General features: G+C 44.6%; 1 protein-coding gene across 1 annotated transcript in view; it reads left to right on the top strand.

Annotated features, from left to right (window-relative positions):
• The window catches only part of LOC144097400 (sodium-coupled monocarboxylate transporter 1-like), a 117,081-nt gene that overhangs the window by 70,129 nt on the left and 20,692 nt on the right, over positions 1–26,260 (top strand). The window contains exons 2-6 of the mRNA XM_077630130.1: positions 7,776–8,153; positions 17,553–17,618; positions 20,761–20,812; positions 21,914–21,981; positions 23,435–23,592. Of these exons, the coding sequence (XP_077486256.1) occupies positions 7,776–8,153; positions 17,553–17,618; positions 20,761–20,812; positions 21,914–21,981; positions 23,435–23,592 (722 nt within the window). The remainder of the gene's footprint in view (positions 1–7,775; positions 8,154–17,552; positions 17,619–20,760; positions 20,813–21,913; positions 21,982–23,434; positions 23,593–26,260) is intronic.

The raw sequence follows: 26,260 nt of genomic DNA, 5'->3' as shown, positions 1-26,260 counted from the left end.
AGTAGACAGGCCTCTATAATTTCGCCTCCATCGAAATTCGACGCCGCGGCCGGTATCGAACCCGCGTATTTCGGATCAGCAGCCGAGCGCAGTGGCCACTCAGCCACCGCCTCGGCTCTAGTATTTAGCTTTCAAACCGAATTTGCTCCTTGACGAGGATGACGTTAATGACATACGAATGCCTTTCAGGAGCAGACGTTTGCCATAAAACGAACTGCACAACATAATAACGTTGCACGGATGAAGTTCATTGCATGAAAGCTAGGGCACACTGAACACCCATTAAACGAGGCACAAGGCCACTTGCTTGTCTCCTGCTTGCACTCGCAAAACGCAAAACGCGCAGTACGCAAGCGAAAACATCATCGCAGTCCATAGTCAGCCCTTGCTTTAGAAAGCAAACGGCGCATGATAGCTGCGCAAAAAGCGCGGTCACACTACACCGGTCTTGGTCGGCAAAACGTCGAAAAATGCATTTTGTGCGTTGTCTTTGCACTCGTAACACTATACGCTGACGACAGCGACGCTCCGGTGGTCGGCGTACTGGGGTGTCGATGGCGGTCGTCGAGATCGGAGCAGTTGGGCGGCAACAGACAGGTAAGGTGTCTCGCTGTACGCGTCAACAAATAGCTGTTGTCATTTTCACTCCGCACCGCGGAAGGCCTCCCTGGGCGACTGGTCAGCTTCCCGTGGCGTTGATTTCAATATCAGCTGCCTGCCATTTTACTGCTGCTTGTTTAATAAATATCTAGCGTGTTCGCGAAGCGAGTCCTTCAACGTAATATTACACCGTTCAGCATTTACCTAGTGCCTGCGTTATTCCTCCAGGAATGCCCCGACGTGGACAACCGCAGCGCAGGGCTACTGTCGTTTAAACGGCTTTATGTACAAATAGTTACTTCTCGTTTACGCAACGTAAAACGCACGCAAAGCTCTTTCTATGTTGAATATTGTTAGGTCTCCTGAGCTGGTAGCCGCTTTACCTGCTTTGCACACTAGGACGAATCTGCAAGCAGCGCCGATGGATGCAGACGCACGTCTGGGAAACGTTTTATTGCCGGGTTTCTTCCGTTAACTGTTTGTGGTATATGGGGCTTTAACGTCCCAAAGCGACTCAAGCTATGAGGGACGCTGTAGTGAAGGGCTCCGGAAATTTCGACCACCTGGCGTTCTTTAACGTGCACTGACATCGCACAGTACACGGGCCTCTAGAATTTCGCCTTTATAGAAATTCGACCATCGCGGCCGGGATCGACCCCGCGTCTTTTGGGTCAGCAGCCGAGTGCCATAACCACTGAGTCACCGCGGCGACTCTTCTACTAACTGCATCTGCTTTCTCTGATATCAACAATGATTTATTTTCAATCGCTTCATCCAGAGGTGCGTTAAGCGACAGTTTGCATCGATTAAAACGGCGTAATTTGTTGTTGACAAGTTACGCCAACGACAGCTGCCGGCCCCTTTCAACGTTGCTCGACAAATGGGGCCACGTTGGCGCTTCTCGCTCATTGTACGCTAGTACTGCAACTTAAGCAATCGTTAATTTCAGGTCAGTGTTACCGGAATTACTCTGGATCGCCATTGGCATTCGCTAAAACTTGTCGATTCGCTCTCCACAACCGCCGAAATCAGACTCTTTAATCCTGCGGGCTCACTATGTTCGCAGAAGGGCGCCAGTGTCGACTATTTTGAAGTGTGAGAATGGGAAATGCTTTTCAGAAGCACACTAATGCACTGAGGCGGAGGTGGAACCACCCATTTCTTGTTGTTGTTGCCTCTGAAGCCATTTCTTGCCACGTTATTTTCCGCTTCGTTTTCCTCGGCAGCTCAGTGTCACCGCGGCAGGACTTTCTCGATCGCGCCTCTGCAACCGGAACGGCCTGCTGACAGGTCACATGTGCTCAACATAGTCCAACGCACACAAATTTAATTACCTTAGCGCACAAAAGCGCAATAGCCATCGAAATTAACCATCAAACATACAGCGCTTAGACTTTCGTAGCACGGCAGCCGCAGGCAGCATATGAAGCTCTCCAATAGCGTTACAGAGAAGTCTCCTCAACAGAAAGCTTCGCGGGACTGTGAGTATACTTAGGTCAGCCGGTCGACCGTGGCGCCATGGTTGACTTCAGCTCTGGCACTGATCGAGACCAAAACTGCCAGTATACAAAATCTCATCTAGTTTGTTACTGTTCACTATTCCCGCTGCGCACTGGTGTTTTCAGTTCATTTTCATAATAGCCAGTCTCGTAGGTTTCTTTCAAGGGACAAAAAGCGAACACCAAAAACTGTATGTTTCTGGTCCTTTAATCAGGAGCTGCTGAACGAAATTGACGGCTGAGCTAGTCCAACCTATCCGGCATTGAAACTAGACATGTCAACGGAGAGCATCTGTTTACTATCCGCAGACGGGGACCTCACGTAGGGCTTAAGTATGCGCATTATGCATGCGCTTACTAATTGCGGTCACGCTCTGTTTGACCTGGAACGAGAAAGTTGCGGCCGGGGCGCACTCAGGGGCAAGGTTATGACACCTTATTAGCGATGCTTCGCAAAACGAATAGGAAATGGTTTGTTACGCAAGATCTACCTATTCAGCAGCTAACTTTTTTGTAGCTGTTTCGCTTTTCACCAACGTGCCTCGGCGAATAGCCGCTGAAGTGAAGTGGTGATTCGATGATTAAAATAATTTCTCTGATTAACCTTCGGCCTTCGTGGCGATAACTGTTTTGCTATATTTGTTATTTGTTATTATTCAAAGCCAATGCCGTTGCGTGGGTAAGAAAAGGAAAAATAAAACTGGGCAAATAAACATATAGGAAGATTTCTGTTGACGAGGAAAAGCGGAGAGGTCGGCCCAAGAGAAGAATCTTCGACCTCATATACTCATCAGTGTGAAAAAGGAGGAAACAGATGTATAATTGATGATGATGTGTACAGAAGTGCGAATATACACAAGCACGTCACCACCTTGTCTGACCACCGCCACGACTCTTGGCACGTGCTGCTTGAACACCGAAGTAACGCCCGAACTGCCTGCAGAATCTTCCAAGTCCTTAAGATTAAGTGCGCTTCGAAGGGCCTGGCGTCAAAGCGCGTCAGAAATGCGGCCACCACCACTCCTTCGCACGCGTGCAAAGCCAAACAACGATAATATGATCTACTGACTCAGGGCTGTGTCATAAGGCACAGTTCTCATAGTTGTCACGCGTGAAATCCACGCCAAACGGATGTCTATGTTTCGGCTTCGTTTCGATGACTGTTAGCCTCCTTTATACTACGTCTACGCAGACGGTTAGCGTGGTTTGATAAATGCGAAGGAGAATTTTAAACGTCGTGTCAACATCCAGTCTTTGTAGGCGGCCGTGTCGAATGCTTTCTTGATCCCAGTGCATCGCCGTCGCACTGCGCATAAAGATAGAAATATGGTTTGGTTTGGTTTATGGGGGTTTAACGTCCCAGTGCGATTCAGACTGTGACGGACACCATAGTGGAGGGCCCCGGATAATTTCGAGCTCCTAAGGTTCTTTAACGTGCACCCACAACGCACAGTACAACGCACAGTTCGACCGCAGCGGCCGGGATCGAGCCTGCGTCTTTCGGGCCAGCAGCCGAATGCCATAACCACTGAGCCACCGCGCAGGCTGCCTAAAACTGGAATGAAGGCAGGTGGTATGCGCTGTACTAAACACAAACACTGATGGTTGGAGATAACTACGAGTGGCCTTTCCTTCGTCAGCACGCTTGTTTCCTTGCATCCCGCAGTTTACCGGGAACTTCGGGAAGAGGGTATGCTCAGGCTCAGCATATCAGTGACATTGATATCAGTGACAGTGACATTAATATCAGTGACATTGATGCTGAGGTGCACCCAGGCGCAGATAGCGCTCCAGTGCTTCCTTCGAATCAGATAGTACATACCTTTCATCCTTAGTGCCTTGGCGATCAGGAGTCTCCCCAGAGGTTAATTTAAATTTATTGATTTGTTTACCCACGTCGTCATGTGTGGTATTCTACAGGAGGGGTAAGTAATACTGCTTCTCTGTTCACGTCAAGATCGGCAGCAAATTTATGTCGTTTAATCGTGTAAACTGTATTGGTGAGCAGTGTCTGCAACAAGTGTAACACTTGCCGCTGTCGAGTCGACGCGGTTGGCGTTATTGACGCGTCCGTTTAGACGATCCTGATATTCCTACATCTATAGATGGAGTACACTATATACTCCGTTCCATACAACAGGTGCAACACTGTCAAATCTAGGGCTCTTGTTTTCGCTACCAGCATCCGCGACCAAAAAGTAGTGCGTTCCTTGTGGTGACCGAAACATAGCAAATGCTTTGCCTCTAGGCTTACAACATGGCACATCCTCTAATAAATGCTTGGTTGCTGCTGACAACACGCTGTCGCTTACTCGTGTCATAGACCACTCGGGCACAGAACAAGCGCGTAGTAACACGCTTCATTTTTTTTTGTCGTGCGGACTACATCCGTACCTTTCACAGCGTTGCACCTGAATTATGAAACGGAGTGTAGAGTGAGCTGCTCTAGACGAGCAGGCGGGGACTTCCTTTTTCGTATTCCAGGAATTAGCACGTGTTCAGGAGATTCACAGTGCACGTCTGCGTTAAAGGTCGGCTGACAGTTTGTGGCGGAGTGTGCATTTACAGCTCAGCTTTGGCTTCATTTGGCCACGCTCAAGAGGGCACTCAAGGAAAGAAGGAAGAATAGAAGGGTGCATTTTATTCCTGTGGCTCATCTGCCCAAGTTACGAAAGAGAGAGAGACTAAGCTGTGCATGCAACACATGCAGTTCGGTGTCGTTTTCGTAGGCCTCTTCGCTGGTGAATACTCATAGAAACAGTTGGAGACCTCTGTCCGCACTGCGTCTTTAGTGGTGGGGTGGCTTTTTTACAGCACATAGGTAAACTAACGCGTCTCTGCAGCGCATCTTCGTGAGAAATTGCGAAAAAAATTATTTTGTGATCCGAAAAAAAAAAACGAAGCTTTAGCTACGAAAGCTCAGCGACAGGTACAACAATAGAGAGAGTGAGACTCATTGTTCAATGTATTCCACTGATAGAGCTGTAAAGAAACAGGCAACGGGAGAGAGGCGCAGTTACAGATAATTCCTGATTAGCAGCCATAAAGCTAGGCGATCATTGGCGATGATTTCTCAAATTCATGTATAAGGCATTCTGACGCACACATTCTTATATGAGGCGTCAGCCTAAGATTACGACACCAAGACTGGAAGTTTGTGAGTCTTGTCACTGACAGCTGTGTGTGGATCTCACAATACAGCTGTTATAGAGACCTCGTGTGCCACGATAGATTTCCATGGGAGATTATTCCAATCTCTTGAGTGCGGCAATGTGCGGAAAACCGTAGGCAGTGCGCTTCTTGTGTAAAGAAAAAACACCCTAGCAAGTCACGTGCATCAGCGGGAGCATTCAATAGAACAGCATGCACTAATATACATCATGAAAGCAAGCACATACTAATAATGAAAATAGCTCATGATTTCTAAACATAAGAAGCATACATTCTTTCAGGCAGCGTCTATCTGGATCCATGACCTATACTTCCGCTTCTTTTTACTTTGACACCGACGAAAAGTGATTATGTTTCTTGAATGCGAACGAAGTGCTCCCATTCGAATTGCTCGAAGCTGTTACATCAGACAGGTCGTCCATCATTGTCAATCAGGATGTACATTGACACTGTTAAAAAAATTGACAGGATTTGTATGAAACCTGACGCGACAGTTCTCAGAAAGCAGATGTGTTTACCTTCGATGGTTACTTGGATGCTTTTGCTCGATTGAGTGCTTTTAATCTAAACTAAGGCTTCCCACACGTGGCAGTATTTTTCTGGACGGCGGAGGTTGGTGGCAGAGGTTGACGGTGGGTGAGTGGCGGCCCTCTGGCTATGTGGATGTTTTGGGGAGGTTGCTGGCTGGTTAGCTACGTTGACAGCAGACTTTCCTACTGCGTCTTATTTGTATTCTATTTCGCCGTCAATTTTCGTTCCACTGTCGCGCGGGCTTTTAGTGGGCGGAGGCCTTGTCGAAAGTAGACGTCCGTGGGTTGTTTTTGGGTGGAGGTTCTGGAGTGTCGAATTTTGGCGGGTGAATGGACAGCCACCCTGTGGTGTGGTAGGGAGATGGCTGGTGGGAAATGTTTCTTGAGGGTTGAATAAGATTTACTCTCTGAGGCTAAAGGCGCCCCGGCGCTGGTACTTTCGCATCGTGAAGTTGGTGACATTGGTAGTTTTTTCGCGGTAAGCAGTAAAAAGAATAATAAAAAAAATATGAAACAGAACTTAACAGAATTCAGTTCACAACAATCAGGATAGATTCACCGGAGGCGTCGATGTCGTCATTCTCTTTTCACCGAAAATATTCATAGTTGCCCCCAGGATATGCTGTCCCTTTAACGACTTTATCGCTCGTGACATCCCACACGGGGGCGACAGAACCATTATGTGTTACCATGGCTAGTTAGTAGTCTTGTTAGTAGTCCAGCCTTGTCCTGTGTGGGTTCTCCTTTTGTGCCTCGTCTTTTTTCGGCTGGTAAAAATTATTCTTCGACATGTCATACCAACTGGCCCACCATTTAGCCTTTCATGGCTAGTTCGTTACACTAAAGCTAATATGCGGAAGAAACCAATGTTGGACATTTCTATGCATATAACTGAACCTGTATATTTTCGCCGTCAACTACTGTGTTGCTAGCTCCGAGCTATCTCTTAAGTCAGTAACATGCATTGTATGCACTGAAGACTGATGAGAAATTATTGCCCATTAAGGCTGTTCATTTTGAAAAATTTTAAAGTTCTAGTCGGGGCGTGAGCCGAAGTGAGCCTTCGCAAAATAAATGAAAGCAGCTGTGGATGGGAAGTCGAGTTCAGTGACTGGCAATCTTGATACTCAGAGTCCTGCACTGCATCTTGCAGCAGGTTGCGACACGCTGTTGGTAATATATTACATACATAGACAGCAATTTCTGTAACGAATTGCCGGTTACAAACACTTCGAAAGCACTCAAAGTGTTGTTTACTATGCTGTTTTCAGTTTCAGCATCACCTGCAAAAAAGGCTGATAGATCAGGCGCTGGTCATTGCGTCTCTGCCTCACAGAGAATGCCAGCTGCCAAAGTACGCGAAATCTCAGTTCAAACTTTCCGCTAAAAAAAGTCCACACACAATTACTCGAACCAGCTTTTCACGCTTTTCCGACATGCTGGCAATTTATTTTTCGCGCAGGAGAAAACACGAAGAGAAAGTCACCTACAGCTTCGAGGAGGAAAGTAAGGGGGATGAGGGAGAATTCAAGCTGTGGCAAGCGCAAGCCGTAATTAAAGTCAGCAACACGTGGAGCCTAAGCCGATTAAGACCGTCAGGTGACCGGTCATACCTCTCCCCTCACGGTCCCTCTCTTGCTCACCGATCGCGTTTCGCGGATGTCGGAAAGATTGCGCAGGTTCCTTTCTATCCCAGTCTGCCTCGCGCGCAGTAACCTCCGGAAACCTGTCGCGCAAAGGCGTGCTCAGTCGAAGAATCGCGACGACCGCGAAACTTGGACACACTCTCAGCTCGCCTTACGGCGATACAGTGCGTCGTCAACACGAGGCACCTGGCGCTTCCAGCCAGCCGGCGATGTGTCGCCATCCAGAGGATTAGAGAGGAACAGAGCAGTCGCTTTGGCGTTGGCGCCCGGCGCGGATCCGTTTAAAGAAATCCTCACGGGAGTGTGGCGCTCTTTCGGTTTCTTCACAGGAGCCTCCAAGCTTTCCGCTCAGCCTAGCAACCAGCCCAGCGAACATGACCCGGGTCGCCGAGTACGCGGTGTTCGGCACATTGATGGCTCTGAACTTTGGGCTGGGCCTGTACTTCTCCCTACGGAGGAAGGCTCGCTCGGCGGACACCTCGGCCGAGGTGTTCCTCGGAAGCAGAGCCCTGCGCGCGTTTCCACTGGCCGCGTCGGTTGTGGCCAGTCTGATCTCTTCCACCGGTCTGGTAGGCTTCACGGGGCACTTCTACGCGTACGGCTTTCACCTCATTTGGAATGGCCTCAACACCATCGCGGTGGCACCCCTCGTCGCCTGTCTGTTCCTCCCGGTGTTCTACAGCCTGCGGATAACGTCAGTGTTCGAGGTAAGGCGTTCTTCCCATCTTAGATTATGTAACACGATAATCAATCAATTTCTTGGTCTCTGTTCGCCTGAAAACTACTGCATTCGCCTGGAAACACCTGCATTAAAAAAGTGGGAGGGTTTTCACGTAGTTAAACCGAATAGACGTGCGAAAGGACGTGTTTAGCCTGGTTGGGAAATGGTTTTGCTTTGCTGAGTCATGTCTGGCGACGATATTAGTTAGTAGTTTTAGTTGATATTAGTTAGTATTTTTAGTTCAGTTAGTAGTTTTAGTTGAATAAGCAGGAATAAGCAGGCGTACAGCGTACGCCTGCTTATGTACTGGGCGAGAGTGTGTTGTACTTCACCATTGCATAGGGCTCTGATGCACAGGCCAGCGAAGCTGAACTGTTCGCGCCGCCGCGTGTTTGAAATCATTACAGTACCTAATTTGTTTATTTATTTCTTTTCGTTCATGGTGCGCCCTCAGTGATGAAATGGCTGTTGCAGCTTTGGTCGTCAAGGGGAGTTTTTCAGAATTTAGCTCGCATGTCTGTTGACAATTTTTTGATGCTTTTAGCATTTTACCACCAAAGTACTTTTATCGCTTTTAATGACAAGCACTACTTGCACACCAAAGGAATTTGCATTAGGTCATGCGTTGCACCCATTTTAAGCGAGATATTTTAGCCAGCATTGACCAGATTTTATCTTTTGTTTTTAGCCTGGACGAAGTCACAAAAGTGTACCGATACGTTGACGATTTTTTGATCATTTTGGACAAGCAGAGCCCTTTACACTACTGCGGTACTATTAATAACATTTTAGACGCTTTCAAAAAGCATGGGAAGGGACTGACGTTCACTTGCGAGTTACCGAAGCAAAAGGCCGTTCAGTTTTTAGACACACGTGTCAAGTTTGGTGAGGAACTTGTGTGTTGGGCGTATGTTCCACGTGTACAAAAACAGCTCCTACTCTATGATTCCGCTCATTAAAAGGTCGTAAAACGCAGCATTGTAAACCACTGCCTAGAATCAGCACTGGAGAAATCGTGCGAACACGAAATGGCAAGCAGCTTTAATAGTCAGTTGGAAAGATTCGTAACGTCTGGGTACCCTCAGTCGGTCGTGACGGCGGTTGCCGAAACCCTCGTTAAAAAGAGTGAAGAAGCACACGAAGAGCCTGAAGACGAGGGAAGATGAAAGGAGCGTGCGACCGGAAGTTGTCCCCTACCCGCATAAAATTTCGGCAACCTGAAGAAGGTCGCGGGCAGGTTTGGGATGCCTCTCGTTACCTCTCGTTGGGATGCCTCTGGGATACCGCTCCGGAAAAACAATCTAAGCTATGCCCTCGTATCTCCGGCAAGGAATCCGCAAAAAAAGTTTGCGGAAAAAAGCATGCCAGGCCATGCGTGCGTTGGCAAACAGGAGTGGTTTACGAGGTATCGTTGTCTTGCGGGAAAGCCTATGTAGGCCAAACAGGCAGATGCCTGAACGATCGATTCAGGGAGTACCAACTAAATTTACAGAACAGTGAGCACGTGCGCTTAGTTCCGCACTGCAGTTCTTGCAAGTGTTCGCCTCATTTTGAAAGTACTATGGTCATTTGCAGAGGTAAAGACCAGACCGCACGTGAGCTTTGGAAGCCTTCCATATAAAGAAATGGGGCAGTGATTGTATTAGCGATACGTCAATTCTGCTGCATAGTTCGGAACGTGCCCTTTTTTGTGCTGCAAGATAAGATGTATGATCAGGATGCTGTGATGGCGCGCCTTCTTTCGTTCTCTTAACGCGCATGCGCGACGCAGCCTGTATATTCCACTTTGATAGCTTGGAATAAAATCAGTTGAGTGCAGCGTCTGTGCGTGTCTCTTGGTGTCTATTCTTCTCTTGCGTGTGTTTTTTTGCGCTGCTACTATGCCTAAGAGAAAGAACCAACTCGCCCAAAAGCTCGCTTTACTGTAAGAGCAAAATGTCATGAATTTGAAAGGTCTAGCAGCACAACCTATTTATTCTTAAGGCGCAATGTTGGTGTAGTTAGAGTACAGCTTGCTGTTCATATATAACATTATATTTACCGCTTTATAGCAACGAAAACAAAATTGCTGGCTTTCAGCGCGCCAAAATTGCTTCTGACCTTTATATGTTTCACTTTTTCAAAGAAACTCCTACATGAATGAATTCATCCGTACTAGTTGGGTATACCGCTTTGTATTCATCCACTGGTTCTCATTTTTGCTTCCAGTATTCTATCAAACTCAATGCTTATTTGTGGCTGCCGTTGCAGCGTGCAAGGTCATATTTCACGATATGTTATGACAAGCCCGCAGCTCGTGTCACGCTCGAGGTGATAGCAGTGATAGAGGTGATAGAAGGACTTCAGATAAGTACTCGACAGAGGTGAAGGAGAAAAGTTCGGCCTGATGATTTGGGTACACAAACGTTGAATTCCCCGAGGACGAACATATTCTGACCCCTTATACACATACTAACCCCTCCTTTTGAGCAATTCTGTACAAAAGCATTTTTGAACTGGAAACGGTTTACGGACGCAACTTCTCCCTCTATTGTAAGAGTTGACTATATCCGCAGATCTCGTCTCGGAATTCTCGCATTTTTTTTTTTGCTATTCACAATTTTGCTATCGTAAAAAACGTTCCCCAGTGGTTTTCTACATGGCGTTCTTAATTGCTCTATGCAGGCGATGGAGAAACTTGAAAAGAAAGATTTTGCTACTACTCGCGGAATAATGAACTATTATTTTCTTTATTTCCATAGCAGTACCTTATAATACTTCAATATGTAAAATCTTTGTCCCAGAACTCTAGGCATGATTTTAGCCTTATTAGTAGTAATTAGAAATATTAGCTTATTCGTTCATAATCTTTATTGCGCTTGTGGTGTGCGTCGTTTTGTTCACTTGTGTTTTGTTGCCTAAGTAGCGCATATATTCAAGCTTGCAGCCTGCACCGTTCGGAATTTTAAGACTCGAAAAATAAAACCCTGAAGATAGCCAAAAGGTTGCAAGTTCTACAGAGTTGGTGCTGCATGCAGGAATAAGCAGCGCTATGTGTTCCTCAGACCGCGCTGTTCACATCGTGATGGCTAATGATCATGTAGTCCACCAACACTTCTTAATGCTCAATGTATTTTGAACCCTTTTCCACCATATACCCAGACCTCAAGGGAAGCAATTTACTTTTTTTCCAGATTAAAGCTCGAGCAGCTATTTTTCAACAAGCATGTTCAAAACTCCGTACGAAATGTCCAAATGATTGGAAACGTCAACATTGAAATACCATGGTTTTTCAGATAAACACCCAAATAATCGTCGAACGAATTTCTGTTTCAAAGATGCACATAATGCTGGAAACACAGAAAAATTCATCCCTAACTAGTGGCAAAATTTCTCCGCGTGAAAATGGCGGAAGACGTGCTGCAATGCTGATTGTTTTAAAAAGTATTAATTACTGAGTTCGACACGGCATTTGATGCCGTGCCGAACTGATCAATTTCTTTTTGATATCAGGAGTGCTAAATTCACCATAAACAAAGAAATTATTCTACTCCGAGAAAAAGCTGTCAGTTTGATCAGTACTCAGTTGTATGGAAAGCGCAAGGTGGAACAACTAGTAGCGCAAGTCCTGTAGACACCAGCGTGATTACTGAGCGAGGCACGAGACATACGAAAAAACAGTGGGCGAACAACGACGCAAAATCAATATGGTGCTCGAACAAGTGGGCCAATAACTGGCACTCTACCTCTTGAGCCGGTTTAACTTTAAAGGAATTTTGATTGTCAAGATCACTCATAGGTGATGGTGTTGAACTAGGTTGATTGTAACTGAAAGCATCGTGCTGGCTCCGTCGTTGTTGCCTGTCGTCGCCCGCCAGTAAAAGCATTCTGTGGCTTACTTATGCACGTGCCTCCCTGGGCAAATCGAGCCTTAAAATGAATGCTACAGGGCTATGCAAGTGAATACAGAGCTTTAGTGAATTCGACAAGGACACAAATGAGTGATGCCAATAGAAGATGTATTGCATCGAAAGCCGTGCTTTTTTTTTAATTCACTATTACATACACGCCGTGACATAAAAAGATATATGAAATCTCTGACTGTAGTAAGGTGAGCACTATCCATTCGTCTGTCGTGGAGTCATCACACGTATACCCTTGTGATAGTAACATGACTTGGTTGTAGCGTATGCGAACGGAAGGAGGTGAAACTATAAAATGATAGTAGCACTTGCGAACGAGCCACGTTCCATCAACGTCAAATGGAACGTGACAGGATAGCTGAAATGCGAGCGCGAACACGCGGACACGCATTTGAATGACAGGAAATTCAAACCGGCTTCGTAGCTACTCACAAAGAGATGTTATCGTGCCTGGGAAGTGAGAACGAAATGTCCTAGAGTTAAATTTCCTTCAGCTAAGATCTCGGCGTGCTGAGCGCGGTTTAACTGTTTTACTATACGCGTTGGATTTGATGCTGATAGAAGTTGGCGTAAGTGAAAACGCGAACACCTAAGAGGAACAGGATACTTCTGCTCGCGCAAGAGCGAAAGCCTAGATTGCTACAAACTATATTCAGATCCGTCTCGTCTTCGTAGTTATGAGCATCTTGCTCAACAATTAATCGCAGCTTCAGTGACATCGGCCATTAAAGCGTGACAAACAGACCGCAAAATATTACTCCGTCTGTGGCAGGCCCTTTTAACTCGACTACATTAGGGATACAAATTGAGAGCTACTTGAACGTTTAAATATACATACCAATCCACCAATAATAACTACTCCGTCACTTTTAACTAAGGTTGGTGCGGTAATGCTACGCAGTAACCTAAATGCGCAGCGAAAAGAACGCACAGAAAGTTCTACGGAATGCGATACGCGTCGTGAGGGTAATAAAACCTCACGTTCAGGGCCAACTGCAAAAGCGACGCCGCGAGACACTGGTCGCACAGGTTTGCATCCACAGAACACGCCGCTACATGCCCCGACATCTCCGGAGGGTCAAGCGCTAACGCACCATGGTTGGAGCGACTGAGTATGCACGCACACAGCAGCAGTTATTCTCAACGTTCTCAAAGTGCGCTCACGAGCTTTACCATGATAAACCCAACGAAATGCGACCAGGCGTGCAAAAGGCAACACGATGACAACACTAAGTCGATACCGCTGCCTCCCGGCACTGGAAAAGCTTTCTGCATGGAGTTTGTTTCGTGTGCTAAGTGGCCTTCCGGGTAATGCAAGACGGAGTGAGCACTATAGAGACGAGTCAATACAACATTACTAAAAAAATAATATGCGTCCGTTTATAATTAAGAAAAATATAGATTACAATAATTTAGACGCATGATACAAATATTCGTTTTCTTATTCTTATAATAAAGTACTTTTTTGGTAAGTTTTGGTAAGTAGTTTGGTATGTTTGGTAAGTTCTGGTAAGTAGTAAATCATTTTAGGCGTCCTTTCAAACCAACTTTCAAAATGATGTTGAACGCGGTATGTTTTGGAGGCGTTTTGTCCCTTCTTACGCGACCATGTACCCGACCCTTGGAAAGCGCTTTAAAGAATTATTGAATTCCTTAAACATACATGGCTTATATAACATAATGAAATGTATTACTATTTGGAGGAGTGAATTTGCAGTTTTGAACGAGAGCGGTGAATAAGATAGGACGCCTACGTGAGAAAGGCTGACACTATGTGGCGACCTCTATTAGGCGGCTTTTATCGTGCCCATGATCACTTGGTTTCTCTGTCGCGTTAGCATGCGTGCCAAAGGGTGCTTGTGACGGCCTATTACTAATCTCTACTAAACAATTATTGGAAAACGTTTTCTCGGAACGGAATAAGTTGTTGTGAGCAGGGACATGTCTGATTTGACTTCTCTTTATGTTTGCCGCCGCACGATTCTGGCGGAACACGGAACGTGTGTCCTTGACTTTTGCACTCGCTGATGGCAGAGGGTCAAGGCGTGTTTTTCGTGTGACGCCTCGGCGCCTTTCCGTGATTGGTGGTGCATGCGAATCACAGGTGTCCGTAATCAGTATAGATTGTTTATAAGTCATGCTACAGCAATATTTTCCCACATGAGAGGACATTTACAGTTGTTAAACAAACACAAAAGAAAGCGCTCAACACACACAAACATGCACCAAGCACGCGGTGCATGGCCTTCATTTGAGTAACACGCGCATTGTGACATGTGGCGACGTTGTGCGAGTGTCATGTCAGACATTTCTTGAAATACTTAGTGGACTCGCTGTTTGCATGGTTTGATATCACGGCATGAGCCAGTGGGAAATAACAAACACTCTTGGGTACAGATCACTGACAAAATTTTATTAGCCTAGACTCTAGCCACTTTTGAGAGCTTAATTAGCCTGGAATCGATGAAATATGCCTTTCTTATTAAATATTTTATTCATTCATTCGTTTTGTGAAATTCGCCATTAAAAAGGTCTTCTGATTCCGGAACTCTAAACAGTGCGATTGAACGCAATCCAGTAACAGGCGTGTGTAAGTACTCGCACCAAGAGTACCACTCCAATGAAAATACTACGCTGCTATTGTAGCGAGAGCTACATTACGGTAGCTTTTCGAGCCTTCAGCGTGGCGGCGCGACACCCTGTGGCTGCGCCGCCACCCTGTGGTTGTGCTGCAACGCTGTCACGTGGTTGGTCACGTAGTGCGGAGCAGCTGCCGGCGGCGCGGCGCCGTGGCTGATCACGTGGTTCGTCACGTGGTTTGTCACGTGACCAAATTGCACTCAGCCAGCTGTAGCTACTGCGTCACTCCAGGTTTAGCCAGGTCTAAACCACCAACAATTTTTTTTGCATGCGTTTCCATACAAATTAGGATGGCATTGGTGGTAGGTTAGAGGATGCTTGAATCCGTGATTGTATGCAACAAAAAGGGCTACAGAAATAGGCGCCACGCATGTACTAAAAGTGCTTTGTTTTAAACCTTTACCCTCTTTAATGTGAGAACCGCATTTTGTTATGCGCGGACATACACAAATATTTTATTATACGTAAAAATGACCTGACTCGCACGACTTGTGATAAAACAAACATGAAAATATTGTTGGGATGAATAAAAATGGCATACAACGCTGAGGTCATCTTATTTACCGTAGAACTGTTGCAAAAGTTTCCGAGGAACGCCTTGAAGGAAAGGAACGGATGAATGTTTGTTTAAACGTTCTGGGCTGTGTTAGGAAAGATCTTTGGCAAGTCGACGACTGAAATCTCCAGAAAATTACTGTGGCTGATGTGATCGGGGAAGCCAAGCGTACTTTGAAATTCTTTGCGTTGATCTAAAATGAGCTGCTTTTCACGCTCAGTTTCTAGGAAAAAATTTTTTTGACGCGCTTAATATCCGTCGCCAGATTTGCCTGCCTGCATCGGAAGACTTTCGAGATTCCTGTATACTTCAAGGGATTTCCTAGAGTTGTTTTAGCCTTCCCGAGGCATTGTGGTGTTCCAAGTAACGCAGAAAGGAGTAAGATATAAATTATGTATGGGCGTCGTAGAGAAAACTGGACAGTTACTAGTCTAGCGGGCTGCGCTACTTTCACCAGCGGGCGTTAACATTAAATGTTCAAGCATGCTTGCCTTTTTACGCTTTACTAAATTTTACGCCGCTAAGGCCCGTTTCCAGTGAACGCCATTTTACTGACCACGAAGCGAATACACAAAAAAGCTCGTGTACACCATTATGCATTTCTTGGTTCATTTTGCGGAAGTAATTTTCTACTGTTTATTGGGATGAAAAGAAATAAAACGCCTCTTCAGACCGCTTAGAGGTAGGCACACGCTGGGGACAGAGGAGAGAAATAATCTTTTCTGTAGGTTTCTTAGCCTTTTACACGTTTGTTAAGAAAAAGGAATACCACAACAGCACAAGTGTCGGATTGAGCGGTATGGTAGGAATTTGAAAGTAAATACAAAATAATGGGGGGGGGGGAGAAAAATAAAACTTGAACTTGTATCGCACCGCTGGTCAAATGATACTAGAGCAAGAAGCAAAATGTCGTTGCGCAGCGAGCGTTATTTTTATCTTCGAAAACAAAAAATCACGTGCTTCTGTCAGTCTCCCATGAGCTGTACCAATTACTTTCAAACCTTAGCATCAACATGGTCAGTGCCTTCAGTCAAAAGGGACGCTATGTCAAGAGCGGCGCAGCTGTCGCATTCAGGTACACGCGCCACATTTAAAAACAAAAGTTCAATATGAAGGTTAGATAAGACTCCGCACAGGTACCTTGTTTGTGCCTGCTCTGACTGCGGGGAAAAATACTGTGCGCAATATAAGATATATTATAAGTGTTTAAATGCCCCAAAAAGAGTTACCGATCCCATAACTCGCGATTAAAATTCTAATGCCCACACTGTTCTAACTACCGCGTGTGTAAGATAAGCTCTCAATGGCAAAAAAGCCTCTGTGCGCGCGATCCTTGCGCGCAGAAGCTTGGAAGCTCGAGTAACACAATGGGTTGAAGCTATGCGCGCGTCACTGGTTGCAAACTTGAGAAATGGTTCCCAACATGACATCTTTCCACGAAGCTGGACGCACCTTCTGTCTGTTTTTTTCCTGCGGTTAACGATAGAGGACCAATATTTATTGGGTGTTTTCTCCAAAGCGTCAATCTCACAGTGCGTGAGCGAGCTTGGTTATTTCACACGCACTCTTCTTGCTGGCCCAATCAATTTGAAGACGAAAACTCAAAGTGGGAGTGGTATAAGTCAAATGTTGAGGGGAATCACACTTCGAGTTGCTCATCGATTGGGTCGCGCGCTATCATCTGATAACCATCCTGGTTAGCTTAACTGTCAGAGCAACTGCCCCGGAGAGGCAATGATCCCGGACTCGGTCCTCGGACAAGGGCCAATTTTTCAACTACCCAGTATCTGCGAAAGCTGTATAGGCTTTGTTTTGAAGCCGTATTGTGTCTCTTGGCTGGATAGGATTAGCAATACTGCCTTGTTAAGAGTCAACTCCGCTTTGGCAGATTCCTCTAAACATTACACTAACACGTAACCAACCCTTCTTTAAATCCAGAAATTTCGCCCACTAGTGGCGTAGTGCCTTTTTTTATTCTGCTTTTCTTCATTCTCTAATACCTGACTTAAGCCCGGCGCTTTCTTAAATACCATCATGTCGCTGTCGTCAATGTTGCCCTTTTAAGCGTACTTTTCAAGAAAAAAATGCGGTGTTTTTTGCGCTTTCTTGCGCAGTCTATGAGAAATTTCTTCAGTGATTATTTGTAGTTCGGGGCGCAAGGCAATGTTCGTGTGAATTTAATCTATGAAGAAAAAAATATTACGGAAGAAGGTCGCTTTGACATTTTCGTTGCTTTCCAAATTGCTATCAAAATTTATAACTAACGCGCACACAAATTTCGTTTCAGTATCTCCGCATGAGGTTCAACACAGCCATTTCGCTGACTGCGTGCGGATGCTACCTCTTTTTAACGGTAAGAGGACCCCTCTGCGTTACTGTCAAATCAGTGCCGACTGGGTGCTAAAGAAATGTGTTTTAGTAGTGGCGAATATTTTGTGACATTGAAAAAATGTGGTATTAAGCAGCTGCCAATTAGTGCACTGCACCGCAGCGTTGCTTTTTTCTTTTTGCTAGTTCGTTGTTTTTGACGTTGAATTCTTGCTTCGTAGTTATCGCTAACATGTGAACTTTCCGTTAGACGAGCGTGTCAGGCGCGCGAGTAACAATGATTAATATGAGCAAAAATGGCCGGGTCGTAATGGGCAAAATCAGAAGAATAAAACAAGTTAGCTCACCTTCCTGCTTCCTAGATGAAAAATTTCTTGCTATTTCTGCGTTGAGGCCCGTGCCCGCCTGTCAATTCAATCTACTTGTGCCACACAATGCAATGAAATTAGGTCTGCGCACTGGGTCCGCCTTTCTTGAATTTTTAGCTATCGCTCACTGATTATCGTGTGCACGTTTAGGTGTTTAGGTGCCTGCGTTTCTCTTTTTTTTTTTCTGAGCACATGATGCGTGACAAAACGATGCTTTCTTTGTATACCGGTCCTGATAGCGTCAGCCTAAGGAACTAATGCAGACACCTTTCTCATGAACGTATGAGCTTATTGGTGCACCTTAGAACTCCGCGCTTAGGCAAAGGGACAGGAACGCAAGGAAACACACAGAAAGCGCTAACTATACAGCGCTGGCAGATATGTAGGAATATAGCATGCGAGGAAGAAGGCGGAAATAGACGCAGATTTTCTTGGTCTCGTCTTTTCGGTGCGTGGTAATGGTCAGATGCCCTCAAGCACGTTGATTACTAATGCTCATATCCCCGAACTTGACTCATGATGCGTACTCGCAACAACCCAACGTAACAACAATAAACGAAAACACAGCGCGAACAGCCTAGCACAATGCATATCTGGCGTGGTATCGCTTAGAGCACGTGGTAGCTTCTTGCGTTGGATTCACACACCGGTACGTGGAGAAGGCTAGTAGGTGTCATATGCACGCAGAGAAATGCGGCTTTCAGCCCTTCCTATGGCCGCCGTATGCTTGAGCCTTTCGTAAATGGTTTTAGTATGAGGCTTGATTGTGATCTTCCGCTTCTGTTTGAATATCTTTCATCTTACTATTTGATTTGCGCTGCTTTCGAAGCTGAGCTCATTTTTTCTGTGCAAGATTAGCTTAAAGCAGATCTCCGCACACTAATATGCACAGGGCGTTTTAAGTTTTTCTGATGGTCACAATAGTACGAAGGAAATAATGACCACTTTCAGCGATCATATACTACATTAAAACCGCGTTGTATACGGAAATATGTGCCCAGCAAAGGATTAGAAAGCCATCGACGTATATGTAAAACGCTGGTACGTGTTGATGATTTTTAATATTAAAGTTATCGGAGTAAAATTAGGTGTTTATATGTTTCTTCTTCCTGTTTTCAAGAATATAATTATTTCAGTATGTCTGAGTTAGTTTTCATAGTACAGAAAATAACTCGTTTGCTTAAATTCTTACGGGTCGTTAAGGCACTTTCTAAATATTTAAGTTTTTATTTGAATTGGGCTGTCACTAAAGACCTGCTATTCAGAGCTATGCTAATTATATTGTTGTTGTAGTATATTACCTTATAGAAATGTTAAATTTTGTCCAAACATACATAATTATGTCGAATAGTTAGCTGACATTATGGTTCACAAAACTTGAAATGTGTGACTCAACCAAACAAAAATAGCATAGCTCCACGGACAAGTACTTTCTGAATTCAACAGTATAAAATAACTTAAATGGCGTTAAAAAACACATCAAAACTTCTGTAAGGCTAGTCATGTTGGTAAGAAACACGAAGCTGAGAAAATCGCTTTTGAAGTGCGCGCGCCAGCCATTCGAGGTCGTTGTAGAGGCCTCAAAAAACAGCGAAATGCGGACGATTGAAAAATATTTTGCATTAGTTAGTAGTACCAGGTAGCGCGGAAATGGCCCAGCTTTGAAACCATCGGTCATCGGTGACGCGGTCGTAGGAAGCGAGGGGCGCGAAGTCCTGCCGCATTTCGCTTTGAAATCGCTGTTTCCAGGCTTTGTAGGCGCGAAATATATACACATTTTATTACTTGGAGGTCGAATTCGACCTCGGATCATTTTGTCAGAAGTTCAATGTGTACTGATTAAGAATATGCAATTTTTGCAGAACCAAAAATTTGGCATTTTTTGATCATTTCAGACCCACGTCTCCCCTTAACTTCAAAGCTAAAGTGGGCCTTGTTTGATACATATACCAGCTCGATTGCATACAAATAGGAAGCCATCTGAGTTTTAATGCACATCCCAGCTCATTTTAAGTACAGTTCCTGCTTGGACGACACCGTCATCGGTGTGTGGCACGCAGCCACCAGAACCGGCAAACGTTAAATTTTTATAAGAGTGACGTTTCGGCGCACAATCGGATTTTGCTATTTGGTACCTGACTGACCAATAACCTGCACGTTGTACCTCAGATTAAGGTGTCGGGTACTCCTGCACATAATCCGATAACACAGTCGGCCCGTATAAGCGTGCCAACACCGTCACAAGCTCTCAGGACCGGATCGTCTACGGGTCTTCGACTGCCATGTTTGGCAGGTGCCGAGCCGAGAACATTAAAACAAAGTCTGCCAAGCATTTTAATTAGCGACAAAGTCTCTATGAGACCAGATCAGGCTTGTGTTTCTCCGCAAAACGAAACACGGAAAAGAAAGTGCTTCTCACCCCCATGACTTTTCTTTAAAGGCATCGCTGGCTTGCTCGGCCGAGAGCTCCTACAAACTCCTACGGAACTTGCTCCATGAGCCGACGCTCAAATTATGTGCAAGGATGGAGCATATTTTCGAGAGAACACGAGCCTTAGGATGCAATCACACTTTTGTTTTTTAGGGGAAACAAAAGATTGTGATAGTCCTTGTGTTTCTTGTTCTTGGAATAAAACATTCCGTTGGGCTTTCGTTTCACAGTTTATGTGAAATAACCTATCTACGTGTGGTTTCCCTTAACATACACCGCTGTGTGCCTGTTTAGGCATTTACGCCATAAATGTTCCAGCGTTCGCTTACGAGTGCGCCTTCAATCAAACACGTGGTTTTACTTTTCAGCAAAGCATAGGTGCGCTGTCCATCTACGCAGCAAGCCTGACTATCGTCACAAGTAAGTCTCAAGATGACGACCTTTCTTACTCTGCGGGTGTCGCTAGAATTATTTTTTATCTTATTGCATATCCCTTCTTTAAAGGTTGTCCCAAACTTCGCTCTTGACGTCGACTTGTCTAGGTATAAAATCAGCAAGCTTCGCAAGAACCTTACCTACTCAGCTGGGCATAGCTTAAGTTCCAGACCTATCTTCGCAATCGCGTAGAGAATAGTTGGCCGAGGAAAGCCTCAATCAGCTTCACGTGCACTTCTGTTGGCTAAGAAGCATAACACATTTAGGCCCACTGCCGCTTTCACATCACATCATTGGAGACCCGAGCATAAACTCTGCAGCGCTGCATCTTATGATGCTAGGTCTTATACATCACGCCACCGTACAGCGCGTTGGTGTCAAGATGCATGGCAGAGTTCGTCGACACTTTTTGTCCACAAAATATTGCACAAAAACTATTAGTTAATTCACAACCACTTCAAACGAACGCTTTGCAAAGTTGTGTGAAAACGGTGGTCGCCATGTGTCTTACATTCTGCGTTTCTTTGCTTCTCCACCATAGGCAAAAAACTAAGGCGCAGCAGTCGAACAAGGCGAACTGTCTTGAGCTCTCGAGGAGTGCTTATGAAAGATAGAAATATTAAAACTTTAAATGCTATTGGAACCACTGTTTGAAGCAGCACCAACAGTTTTTTTTTTCGCCTAAAGTTTCTTTTATACGGTTGAACGTGTAGCCTGTCTTCTATATAAAGGCAACTCTCATACCCTCACTACAATTATGTGGAATCTTTGAAAAGGGTGCATTTATCGCTTACTTGATTGCGACACAGGTATTAAGTTTTGGTCTTCACCGACAATTGTAAGGGTGCCTGTGTGGTTTGTCACAAAAACTTGCATAGCAATATACGGGTAGTTAGCGTTTAGGAGGCCCCGAAATATTGAACATGAACACAAAATAGGGGGACAGATAAGCCCAAAATCGATTTCTTGGGCTGTCTGCATGGCGCAGTAATCATAGATCATGAATGTTATAAATATAGTTTGATTTATACTAGCCTTTTTTTTTACTTCACTGTAAAATGTCTCCCACTGTCTTTATATTTTCAGTATTTGGAGCTCCCCTTCTATGGTGCAATGTAATAATTGGAGTATGTGGAACGATCTACACGGCATTGGTAAGTAGTCAGAAAGACCATGCTACACGGGAACAGTCTTTCTTGAAAGTAGTCATATTAGTGTGCGTTCAAGGGTTAATTTTTTGACTGAACTGCATTTTCTGCCACAAATGCAACTGTTCTGTATGCCACAGTGCCCAGAGCAGACCCTAACATGGAGAAATGACGACGTACCTTTTATCGACTAGAGAGACCGTGAGCACCAGTGTTAATAAAAATGTTGGTCGTGATACGCATATTTTTTCAATGTGGAATACTTTTTGCGCAACACATAAAGGAAATAGAACTGGCGCAGGAAAGGCGCCTTAATGTGTCCCGATTATGTCTTGCGGTAAAACGTATCCTGCCTTCAAAACGTGAACCAATTAGCGCCTAAACAAACGCTTCTCAATTATGCACTTTTGTGTGAGACTGTGTTTGGCTACGGAAGGGATCCTTGCTCGCGGAAATCAAGAAAATAATAGAGGGTAAAATATTATGCCGGGGGGCGGGCGAGAATGCCTTTGGTGAAAACATAAGATGTGTGCCTCCAAAGTTTTCTCTTCGGCTGCAGTTTTTACTAGGCATTGGAGTAGAAAGCTGTAAGCCTTCGTTGGAATCTTAGACACGCCCTTTTTTCCACGAGAAGCTAATCTGCTGGCGCAATGACCTCCAGTGATGAAGCACTTTACTACCGGTACGCTGATGACGGCCTTCTACAGCAGAAAGATAGGGGTGCTATTTTGAAGCGCCTGCCTTACAGCCTAGATCTCTGACCATAATACACCTTCGTGCTTCCCAAAATGAAAGAACGACTGAGGTGCACGTATTTGATGAGTTCACCAATGCGGAACGTTGACGGCCTGTTCAACAGCTACCTTCATTTATTGCGATGGTGCTTACTGGCAGTGGAAAAGGATAATCTCTGCTGTGCACTACATAAAAAGTGAAGATCTACCTGGAAAAAAAATATTCCAAATTTTGATATATGAAATCGTACCCGAGAAGCAAAACTTACTCCCCCCCCCTCTAAATATTCCATATTTTGATATATGAAATCGTACCCGAGAAGCAAAACTTACTCCGCCCCTCTGGAACGATAGTTTTGAAGCAATATTACTTTAAGAGTCATACCATTGAAAGTAGTCTTTATATTTTTCCGGCCTACGCTCGAGTTGTTACTGCTCTTTCTGAACTCCCGTATCACTACAAAGATTTTGTTAAAAAATTAGGGCCTGAAAAATTTTTTTACTGAAGGCTACTTGTAGTTGCAATATTTGCGCTACCTTCATGGTGTGAGAAACAAAAGTTGTGAACCAAAAATTAGTAACTGGTTGTAAGCGTGCCCTTATTTATATATTATCATTACTACTTTGTGCTGGCATTTTTATAGCTTCTGCTTATCAACATTAGTTTTTATACTTCTTAACAACGTCATAATTTATCTTCCGCACTCCTCTCATATGTCACCTAGGGTGGACTCAGAGGTGTGGTTTGGACAGACTGCATGCAACTGGTCTTCATATTGCTGGGCCCCACAACGGTCATAGCAAAAATCATCATTGACTCGAGCGGATCCAAGGGCGCCTCGCATGCGCTTCATGAACTCGATGTCAGCACTTACGTCGCAAAGTAAGTATTTTCCTTTCTTGTTTAATTTAAGGTTCACTTAGAGAGTTTGCTGTTGAACTAAGCCGTCCAACGATCCCAACAGTTCCACAATATAGTGCCAAACTACTAAAACAAATTTGCACTGTATTGCCTGTAAGCGCAGAAGGTGTATCAAACAGAACTTAAGCAGAGAAATGCATAAAATAAGCTGCACTGTATTAATATCATCAATCCGTACGCATTCATTCGGCATGTTTTTCAAAATGCAACCTTGAGACTTATCCATGACGTACCAAATGGCCTACGAATGGCCCATTACCACGTGGTCTGCAATACTGTGCAAGACTATTTTTACGACTTTGTGTCCTGAATATGCGTATTTTCTTGTGCAGCCTTGAAACAGTACGATTGGCGCATAGATTTTAATCTTCGTAAAAAAGTATACACATTCTCATTTATTTTTGCGGAATAATGTTTCAGACTATAATTTGAAGATTGTTTAAAATTAAATCAAATGGAAGCCATGTTCTGCGACTTAATTCATCATTTATAAGCGATCATAACTAGCAAATCTAATCATTTTTTTGTTTCCTAGCTTGCCTTATCAGGTGGAAATACATAATCCTGAGTTTTGCAACGCTTTTTAAATATTCGGAAGTGTGCAGGTGTTGTCTATTATTATCTGACAATCAGAACAGTTTTGATTGTTGCCTTTCAATATAGTGCACAGTTTAGAGAACTTTAGGATTCAGCGTTAGCAGCGAGCAGTAATATGAATGGCACCTTATCAGCAGCATACATTAGTAAAAAAGCTCCTAAATATTTGTCGGAGATTGATAATATGCGCTTTTTATTTTTTTTTAATTTGTTCTTCTGAAATGGCTGCTGCACATAAAATGCTGGTCTTTACGCTGCTTCCGTTACGTGGAAAGGCATGCGATATCTTGCATCTGCTTCTTAAACAAGCACATGAGTGCTCGGATATCGTCTTTGAAAAGTACTGTATATATATTTCTGTGCAGCAGATATGTCTGCTTTTGCTGTTTAATGGAAGTGGATGGCCTTCTTTTAATGTACGGTTACCAGCTTTTAAGAGAACCTCTTAATCACTACACACGGTAATATAAAGACCGAATAAAATAACTTCAATGCAGAGGGTTGTTTTGTAGCTATAGTGAATTTTTTCGTTTTCCCTTTAGTAAATTCTTATACATTTCTCCTGTGCCCATTTCAAGATCCGCCTAAAGCAGAGCCTCTCAGTTCAGGCCAGCCTTTGTGTCTGCGTCAATAATAGTAAAGGCGTGACGTTCGTTGTTTGAGCAGACTAACCCCTGAGCAGGAGTTACAAAATAAATAATTCGCTTACACGTGCTCACTGAGCCATAGAGCTCACAAACTCACTCTGTGTACTCTCATGCTGACTCGCATGCGTGGGAGTACGTACTCTCCTGCAGACATAGTTCACATTTTTGCTGACCAAGAAGGCAGTTTCTAGCGTCGTTAGTGGTTTACTGGCGCATAAGTATGTTTTCATATCACCTGGTTGAGCCTCTGCCGTCGTGGTTGCTATTTCTATTAAATTGAAACTTACAGGCGCCATCTCCGCCTCCCGTATGAGGCAGCGAAATATGGTTCTTTTTTTTAAGTGAAACTTTCATTGAACCTATGTCTAATTTTTCGTTTACTCTTTGCAAGAATGGTGTTGAAAAAGTTAGTACCCGGTATTCTCAGCGCTTTGGCATCTTTCAGTTAGCCGAGATTTGCACACCAACAAAAGTGCCGGAAGCAAACCAGGCGAAGGCCTGTTGTTATCGCCTCCTACCACATACGAATGTCGTAACGTGTTCCAAGTACTATGGTGCTTAATATGGCTTGCAGCCGTTCGAAGTGAACCAGCCGGTGTTTGCTGTTAGTAACAAATCAATGTTTCTTCACACAGAGCAGCCATGCCTCACATGTGCTCAGGGAACTTTTTCTTACGAATGATGGCTAACTAGCTCAGTTTTCAGCACCTTTGGGCTCGCTTTAATGAGAAAACAGATCTCAGCTCATCTACCACATCCCGCTGTTTATGTCTGATAAATAGCGCGATACTATATGCCTTCGCCCGAACCAGGCTGCTCTCCTTCTGGAAGTTGTCACGTGAGGGAGGAATTGACCACCAAATACAATCTCCCTTTCTCTACTTCCCTTGTATGAATAAGCCTTTGTGCCGCCTACATTTATTAAATATTACTCAACTGAACTCAACTTGGGTCTCGACGGTTTCTGTGATGGCGCAGTAGTGCCGTCAAGCTTGGAGCCTGTGCGTGTCTCTAGTAGCATGCTGATGCTGAAGGCGGCGTGAGGCTACTGAGCACAGAGCCTTGGTTTGGGAATGAGATCCGCTGCACTTGTGTTTGGAAGCAACAGGAGTGAATGCTATACCTCCCGCGATAAGTCGTCAGAATCTGCCTCCTAAACCTACCCATTGTTACGTAACACAACCGGCAGTCTTTCCCGAATGTAATCATTGACGGCGGTGCAGACCTGTAATGGGGGTAAATTAAAGTATGCATGAACACGCGACATCCGTACTAAATAGCATGCAGCAACAAAATCTCCACGGACGGTTCATGCGATGAACGCCAAGGGGAATGCACTTTCAAGGAGGCTCCGATTTGTAACCACACTGACTCGTGGTGGCGCG

Source organism: Amblyomma americanum, chromosome 7 (assembly GCF_052857255.1).
Source record: "Amblyomma americanum isolate KBUSLIRL-KWMA chromosome 7, ASM5285725v1, whole genome shotgun sequence".
NCBI classification, from domain to species: domain Eukaryota; kingdom Metazoa; phylum Arthropoda; class Arachnida; order Ixodida; family Ixodidae; genus Amblyomma; species Amblyomma americanum.
This window is presented reverse-complemented; position numbering and strand designations above follow the sequence as displayed.